Below are 9,186 nucleotides of genomic sequence, written 5' to 3' on the forward strand. Positions count from 1 at the left end.
ATGTTAAAATAGGAATTTCAAAACCTAACAAGACTTACGGGGTTGTGGACTCCCACACTAATGGTTCTAGCCCCTAAACCCTGGCCATTTAACTTCACTTAGAAGCTTCTACCGCTCATCTGTGTCCTTCCATGCCATCAAACAGCTATGTCCTACAATGACATCCATGTACTACACTTCTAGTTGTCCCTTCTAACTGGTGACTGCTAGTGTGCTATGAATCAGAAATACCAACGTGGTCATTTTACGTATAAGTAATGGTAAATAAGCTCTAATGAAGCCCTAGAGTAAATTCTCCAATTAATAAAATGAGCTTTAATAGACAAACATTTTGATATCTATATTTTTATGACCACTACACTCAGGTGAACTGCTTCTTAATATTGAAACAGATTAAAAATAAAACAAAAACATCTTTTTTCCTGATGACCAATGATAAGTCAGTGGATCTCAGCTTGGATGAAGAGGGAGTTCATGAACCCAGATGGAAGGAATGTAAACTTCTGAAAATTACGTATAAAATTGTGTTGGTGTGAGTATTTTTCTGAGTAAAGAAGTCATTGCTTTCAGTCCATAGATTTTTAAGAATCTATAGCTTTTCATTTAAATGACTCAAAGGGGAAAAAAGGAACTATTTCTTTAATTCAATAGCTCTCAACCACCATGGCTACACATTAAAATGAGAGCTTTTAAGCAATATCCATACTCAGTTCTTAGCAAAGACCAGTATGATTCTGAAGAAAAGTTTTTGTTACCAGAATTTTTTTTTAAGTTCTCCAGGTGATTCTCATTTAAAGCTGGACTGCAAACCCCTGCTCTGAATTGTGGATGTTAGTGACAGAGCAAAAGTTCAATTCTCTGATTCTGCAATGCTGCAAACATTGATATATCATTTAGCAGTGGAAGTGAAGAGCCATATATATTTGGTTTGCCTTTGAATTTACTTTATATCACCAAGTTTTCAGCTAAAAACCCCAAAACCCATGTATGTTGCCTAAGATTTTCCATCATGATAACTATAAGGAGGATTAGAAAACTTGTGCTTATACTCATTATTAAGAATTCCCCCCAAGCCAGGGCACCTGGGTGGCTCAGTGGGTTAAAGCCTCTGCCTTTAGCTCAGGTCATGATCCCAGGGTCCTGGGATCGAGTCCTGTATTGGGCTCTCTGCTCAGTGGGGAGCCTGCTTCCTCCTCTCTCTCTGCCTGCCTCTCCGCCTACTTGTGATCTCTCTCTCTCTCTGTGTCAAATAAATAAATAAAATCTTTAAAAAAAATTAAAAAAAAAAAAAAGAATCCTCCCAAGCCAAGGATTCCTAAGGCTGTACATCAGAATCACCTTGAAGGCTTTTTTTTTTGCGGGGGGGGGGGGGGGGGGGGGGGGTGGTTCTATTTTAATACAAACCAATTCTTCCCTCCTTAATACATAGTAAATCAGAATCTCCAAAGACTTAAAAAACAAATAAGCTATAATGCAAATGCTCCCAAAGCTAATCTGGATGATTAGCCAAGTTTGGGAACCACTGGCTTATATTAACCCACAGAAACTTACAGCACTTCGGAACCTACTAATTTGAGTACCTGGATATTCATCTACAGAACACATACCTTTTGACTAATACGAGATTTGGAGTCTTCACAAGAAACTGCCTTCTTTGCAAGTAGATGATTGATATCGTCAAAATCAGTACATTTTGGCAGAACTGCCAATCTCTCCTGAAGAGGTTCTGTCTGGACTCTATTTCGAGGAGGGGCGGAATCGCAGCAGAATTCTTTCAATTTTTCCAGAGACTTTAAAACATTCTTGGTCCTCAGACATTTCTTTGGCTCTTAGTTAGCAAATCAGAAGAAAATATAACAATAGTATTTTGTTCTCATTATGTCAATTCATAACCAGGGTATGATGAAGGGGGAGTTCATGAACCCGGATTTTGTGGGAAGGAATGTACGCTTCTGGAAATTACATACAAAATTGTGTTGGTGTGAGTATTTTTCTGAGTAAAGAAGCCACTGCTTCTTTTTAGAGTAGTATTAAAACCTCTTTTTAAAGAGGGAGCTTCTCATTAAAGCAATGAATCTAACTAAAATGTGACAAGGAGATAAACATTTGGATTTAGGGTAAAGATAGCATACTGAAACATACATGTCATTTCACTTGGTCCTGAAACCCCATTATAAACTACAGTAGGGTTTTTTTTTCTTTCTTTCTTTCTTTTTTTTTTTAAGATATAAGCACATAAGAACAGAGACTTTTTCTCTCTGTGAAGTGACAGATACCAATAAAAAAAATCTGAAAAGAGAAGGAAAAATAGATGAATAATAACCAATTTAGCATACCTGAAAGCTAAATACTAAACCACTAGTGAAGGAAACCAAGAACCAATACCATTTGCTACACAAAATGCTTAAGGCTCAGGAATCAGGGCAGCAATACCATATGCACTAAAGAGAGATTCTAAAATAAGGAAGACTGGTTCAAAGCAAGTTGATCTCTTGACCTCTAGCCTACTCCAAGCTCAAGGGCAGCTGCTCTTCTCCACATCAGCAGAGAACTAGAAGTTACTCTGGAAGAGGTAGAACAGGCACAGCTGAGATGGGACAACTGTGCCTGAGCCAGAGGAATAACGGGAAATAGGGGCTTACTGTAGGCTAAGAAACCCAGCCTTTTCCTCATGAGCTCTAGAACACAGGCAGCCAGAGCTCCCCACTCCAGCCAAGAGCTGGGAAGACTCCAGACCAGGGAAATTGATCAACTTAATGGGAAAGACTTAGAGATACTGACCCCAGAGTTCTCCAAGGAAGGCTGATCATCACCCTGCCCTAACATGCCTACTATCCCACCTCCACAGCTTTACTCATGCTATGCTTTCTCCCTGAAGGCCCTTAACCCCAATTTTCACGTCAAAATCTTATCATCCATTCATCCTTATCATCCATATCATCCCTTGCAAAATTACTTTTCCATGAAACTCCTGCTAACTCCCTTAGCTTAAAATCATCTTTTGTCTGTGTTCCTACAATAAGATCACATTTCTCCATAGCACTTATCCCAGGCTGCCAACTGGCAGTTCTTCTTAAGCAAGCAATCCATAAAAGAAAGAAAACTATCATTTACTGTCTACTATCTACTATATGCCAGAATACATTATTTTTCCCTTTAGGGTAATACTATTAGGTAGCCACTTCTAAATATAATGAAAAAGGGACTGCATTTATAACCTCTTACCTTTCCTATTAAAGCAAAAAAACCAAAACAAACAAACCAAAAGAAAACAAAACAAAACAAAACAAAAAAAACCAACTCTGAGAGCAAGAATTGTGTTTGGTCCATTCCTATGAGTTTAAAACTTCTCATATTTATATTTAGCTTTATATGCTTATTTATATTTAAACCTCTTTTCACACACAAATTGTACCTTGTCTCCTAATAATCTTGTAGCTGGAATAATGTATATTTGAATCTCTTTCAAATTTCTCTCCACTTTTCAAAATAAATACTTGAATCACTCTTCAGAAGTATACTGTAAGTGTGTATATTATACAAGGACTTCCCTCCTATGGATATTAAAAAACCTTCCTGGGATGGGGGTGGTTTTCCAGTCTTGGGGCTGTACTCATTAAAAGTCTGAATTTATTTATACTGCATTATGATTGTACTCACTTCAGTAGCACATATACTATAAGCATTAAGATAGTGAATATCTGTATTTATCAAAATACTTCTGAGATAGAATTCCATATTATGTTTATCTGTAATTCAAATAAGAATATTAATAACATAGGGCGCCTGGGTGGCTCAGTGGGTTAAGCCGCTGCCTTCGGCTCAGGTCATGATCTCAGAGTCCTGGGATCGAGTCCCGCATCGGGCTCTCTGCTCAGCAGGGAGCCTGCTTCCCTCTCTCTCTCTCTCTCTGCCTGCCTCTCCATCTACTTGTGATTTCTCTCTGTCAAATAAATAAATAAAACCTTTAAAAAAAAAAAAAAAGAATATTAATAACATAAAAAGTCAACTCTGCATTCTGACCCATGTAGATTTTATTTATTAAGGAGGGCCAAGTATATATACCCTGTCTCATCTGCTCTTCCTACAACGTGACGCTGATACTCCTGCGTTGAGAGGTGGAATCGAAGGTCACTTCCCTTGAATAAAGGCAGGCCTTCCTAACTAACTCAACCAACAGAGTAAGGCATGTTAACTTCTGAAGCTAGATCTTAAAAGTCAATACAACTTCTGTCTGACTCTCAGGGTGCTCATCCTTGGAGACTCAAGCTATAAGGAAACTCAAACTAGCTCACAAAGAAAGACCAGTGGTGTGCTTAATGAAGCCAGTTGATACTGGCTTACCAGAGGCAACTGTTAAACCTTCAAGAATTTTCTGAGGCAAGAGTCAAACACAGCCATGATTACAAATTACAAATTAGATTACAAATTAGATTATGTTGGGCGCCTGGGTGGCTCAGTGGGTTAAAGCCTCTGCCTTCGGCTCAGGTCATGATCCCAGGGTCCTGGGATCGAGCCCCACATTGGGCTCTCTGCTCAGCGGGGAGCCTGCTTCCTCCTCCCTCTCTCTCTCTGCCTGCCTCTCTGCCTACTTGTGATCTGTCTGTCAAATAAATAAATAAAATCTTTAAAAAAAAAAAAAACAGATTATGTCAACTTACAATTAAATAAACAAAGGTATTAAAAACAAAGGTAATAAATAATCAAACATCATTTTTTAAAACTGTTACTACATTTTACTATTACCTATGTTCTTTTTTTTAATTACCTATGTCCTAAAGGTTATTAATATCCATTTTTTAAATATGGTAGAAATACTATATAATATGCTACTGCTACTATGTATTCCTTCCCAACTCTAGAAAAATCAAACTTTAGGAACAGAACTACTCTAAGCCTTCTCTTCCAAAATTTAAAAACAATCCTTAAAAAGATCAAACTGATGCACAAAGAATTTAACTGCATGCCAGAATAAACTCCAACATTCTTTAAAGAAATCCCAAACCCAACACACAATAACACAGAATTCAAAATATCTGTGATCCAAACAATTACTTACTAAACATGAAAAAAAGCAGGAAATAATAATTAAGAGATACAGACCCAGAAATGACAGAGATGACAGAATTAACAGATATGGACATGAAAACATATTACAAATACATTCCACATAATCAAAAAGGTAAAGAAAAACATGAACATAAAGAGAAGCAAAATGAAAGATTTGGATTTTGGAGTTCTGTTTGGTTTTGGTAACAGCTTTTCACTATGTTTCACAGAGAGAAAAAGGTGATTTCTTTTAAAAGAACAAAACAGAACTTCTAAACGTTAAATATACCTATCTGAGATTAATATTTTACTGAATGAGATGGATGGCAAATTAGACACCACAAAAGAAAAGATTATGGAATTTGAAAACATAGTAGGAGAACTGTTCCAAAATGAAGCACAAGGAGACCTAAGACTGGAAAACAAATAAAGGAGCTGGACTCACAGATGCTCCTTTCCCTTTTTTTGAGCACCATTTTTAACAAGTCACAAAAACTCTTGTTTCAAAACATTCTAAGTCAATTGCCTTGTTGACAACAAAAAAGATTTATCATTCTCTTTAAGTATACATCTCCATTTCTATAGTTATTTAATACTAACACTTTCATGTTGACCCTAAATTTCACCTTTTGGGGAAGGAAAGATATCTTACATTCTTGATTCACTGAACTGAGACTTTTTTTTTTTGCTTTCTTTTTATCTCATTCTCTGCCTAATTTTCTGGGGATAATGAAAAAAGAAGGATTTTCTGTTAGACTTTATAACAAATCCTCTGAGGCCAACAACTAAAGAAATAGTGCTCAATCATCTATAAATCCAACACCATCCCTAGAAGTCAACTATCTCAGAAATGGTGGTTTTATCCAAAGACTTTTAGCATACAGAACAAGCACTTCCATGCTAAAAAAAGGACAGGGTAGATTTACATAACCTGACATTGAAAACTGTTCAAAATGTTCTGTTAAGTGGAAAATGATAGCTGCAAATTAATACACATAGTATAATACAATTTACAAAATACAGTTGAACTTAAACAACATTGTTTAAACTACATGGGTTCACTTACTTGGGGATTTTTTTTCAATAAATACAGTACACTACTATAAATGTATTTTCTCTTCCTTATGATTTTCTTAACATTTTCTTTCCTTTAGCTTACTTCATTGTAAAAATATGGTATGCAATATATATTACATATAAAATATGTTTTAATCGACTGTTTATGTTATCAGTAGGATTTCCTATCAATGGTAGGCTATTAGTAGTTAAGTTCTGGGGGAGTCAAAAAGTTCTACATGGATTTTCAACTGTGCAGGGCATCAGTGCCCCTCACCCCCATGTTGTTCAAGGGCCAACTGTATTATTACTAAGTAATTTGTGGGTCTTTGTGTATACATGTAGATGTGTATAAATAGAGAAACTTGGAAAAATATTCAGTAGCCCCCTAAAATTACCATAAGGTCTCACTAAAAGAGAAAGATGATTGGGTCTTTCATTGTCTACCCTTTACATATTTGTATTATTTGAAATTTTTATAACAAGAATGCTTTACTTTTATAATCAGGACAAAAATTAGCTAAGAGAAATAAAAGAGAAAATGGGGAGAACTATAGGCAAATTGCAGAACTCCAGCTCTACCTCCACACCCCCAAAGCCCTACTCAAACCACCACTTATGGAAGGGCCACTCTACTCAACCACAATGGAGACCTTTGTCCATAAAGGAAAAAAATGGCACAACTCTCCAATAACATCCTCTGCTCTCTGGAGAATACAGTATCTGTGCCACAACTAGTGAGAACGAACAATCATGACCATAGGACTCACCAGCATTCCCAAACTTTATTGAATCACTTCCTCCTTCCTTTTCTTGGACTTTCTTTGCTTTCTTTTGAACAGGCCCATCACTCTCCAGTGGTCTCTTTTTACTGCTGCCAACTTCTGCAACCTATATTAGAAAATGATGTGTTATCTCTAATCTCAAAACTTGATGTATGTGAAATAATTTAAGCTTCACTTCTGAATAACAAGGTTCTCGCCATCCCACTACTTATGGAATCACATACCTTCAGACTTGGAAAGACCTATATATATAGATACTCTCCATACTGTCATGAAAGACAATGTGGAGACCAGAAGTCATGAATCTCAGCACTTCAAGCCCTGCTAGAATTAATTAGAACCAGGGCTTATACCTTTCTTTACTCAATCAGCCTTCACCTATCTCAGATTATAAAACCTGAGTCACCCTACTTACCAATGTTAAATAAAATACCTTTTAAAAAAATATATCCATTTAGGAAAGGTGAAATTAGATACTAACAAAAGAACACTACCATTTTTGAAACGTCAGTGTTAATTGTAATTTAACTGTTTCATGTTCAAACTTGGCTTATGTTCACCACCAAAGATACCACAAGGCTATAAACTATGTACTGGCAGGAATCCTGTCAAAAATTAAGTCCTTCACAAAATACCCTCTACATAGTAGGTGTAAAATAAAATCTTGGTATAGTAATGAAATGTAAACTATCATCAAAAATCAAAAAATCCAGGGGCACCTGGATGGTTCAGTCGGTTAAGCGTCTGCCTTCAGCCCAGGTCATGATCCCAAAGTCCTGGGATGGAGTCCCAAAATGGGCTCCCCGCTGGGTGGGGGAGTCTGCTTCTCCCTCTACCCCTCCCCCTGCTTGTGTGTTCTCTCCCCAAGTGCTCTCTGTCAAATAAATACAATCTTTAAACAAAAATCAAAAACAGGAGAGAACTCACTCTGTGAAAGAAATGTAAATGAAGACTTTGTAGCTAGGCTGTCATCCGTATTAGAACTTGGAGGGTGGCTAAAAGTCAGTCTGCAATCCCTTTCCACATCCTCAGCTGTTGTTATTGTTTGTTTTTTAAAATTTTATTTATTTATTTGTCAGCGAGAGAGGGCACAAGCAGGGGGAGCAGCAGACAGAGGGAGAAGCAGGCTCCAGCTCAGCAAGGAGCCCAATGCAGTACTGGATCCCAGGAGCCTGGGATTATGACCTGAGCTAAAAACAGATGCTTTACCAACTGAGCCACCCAGACGTCCCAACACATCCTCAACAAGTGTTGGGATCAGGAAGTTACTGCATCAGGAAGCCTCGGTGAGGGCTCAACCTTGGACTTTCCCTGCTGGCAGTTTGGGAAAAACAAAACCAACTATTTTACTCAGGTGAACGGTGGTAAGCAACAGGAAGGATTCAATGACAACCATTCACATCCGCACCCCTTTAAACCTAATCCAGCCAAATTGTGTATCAAACTTTACAATCAGCCAAAAGAAGTGTAGTCACTGAGGAACTGTACAATATGACTGCTTTTACCCTATTCGCTTGAAATATTGAGCACTGCTGTTGCATGCTTAAAAACTAGAGACTTAGCGTCAATTTATTCCGGTTACTTAACCAAGTATACACAAATAAGGTAAATAAAGCTCCTCTTTAACCTTCAATCCAGTTTTTTTTTTTAAGGCTGGGGAGGTAAAATGGAGGTTAAAAGATGTATCCTTTGCCCACAAGCCCCTACCCTCATCAGAATGGAAGTCCGGAGACCTGAGCTCCTGTTTCGAGTCTGCCATTAAGTACCCGCGCGACCTTGGCCTCAAGTCTATTACTCCTAGTGGAAACTACAACGTGAACTGCGCGGAGAATGGAGGCCAGCATGGCTTTTCCCGCCTTCTCCTTTCAGAGCCCTGCCCCTCTCTCTTCCGGCCATCTCATCTCGCCGATTCTCGCGCACTATCCCCACCTCCTCCCGCTCCACCCACAAGTACGGTTCCCGCCCCCGCCCACCTTGCCCCGCCCCATCTCCTGCTGGCCCCTCCCTGTCCTAGACCAAACCCACCACGTGTGGCGGCAAGTGAGACGGGAAAGTGGACGCTAGGGGCGCTGCGGAGTCAGAGTCAGGGTCGGCCTTGTCGGCTGCACCCGTGGTGGACGAGGAGGACTTCAGGCTTCCCGTAGACTGGAAGAATCTGCTCAAAACCGCTTGCCCTGCAGGGGCTGGGCCGGTGGTAGCGGCACGGCCAAAGGCAGGTTTCCGGCCCGACATCGCACGATACAGAGCAACACCACCCAGGCAGGGCCGAGCCAAGAGCGCGAGCCCGCGGCCGCAG

General features: G+C 39.0%; 1 protein-coding gene across 6 annotated transcripts in view; it reads right to left on the reverse strand.

Annotated features, from left to right (window-relative positions):
• MSH3 (mutS homolog 3) overlaps window positions 1-9,150 on the reverse strand; it is a 182,926-nt gene extending 173,776 nt beyond the window's left edge. For 3 of the 6 annotated variants that reach the window (XM_032335832.1, XM_032335835.1, XM_032335837.1), the window contains exons 1-3: window positions 8,916-9,150; window positions 6,876-6,996; window positions 1,608-1,828 (exon numbers count right to left, since the gene is read on the reverse strand). In XM_032335832.1, the coding sequence (XP_032191723.1) occupies window positions 1,608-1,828; window positions 6,876-6,996; window positions 8,916-9,122 (549 nt within the window). In that variant the 5' untranslated portion in view covers window positions 9,123-9,150. Of the gene's footprint in view, window positions 1-1,607; window positions 1,829-6,875; window positions 6,997-8,597; window positions 8,819-8,915 lie in introns of those variants that run through there. The other 3 variants (XM_032335833.1, XM_032335834.1, XM_032335838.1) reach the window with 3 other exon arrangements.
• Between the last annotated feature and the right edge of the window lie 36 nt (window positions 9,151-9,186).

Source organism: Mustela erminea, chromosome 3 (assembly GCF_009829155.1).
Source record: "Mustela erminea isolate mMusErm1 chromosome 3, mMusErm1.Pri, whole genome shotgun sequence".
NCBI classification, from domain to species: Eukaryota; Metazoa; Chordata; class Mammalia; order Carnivora; family Mustelidae; genus Mustela; species Mustela erminea.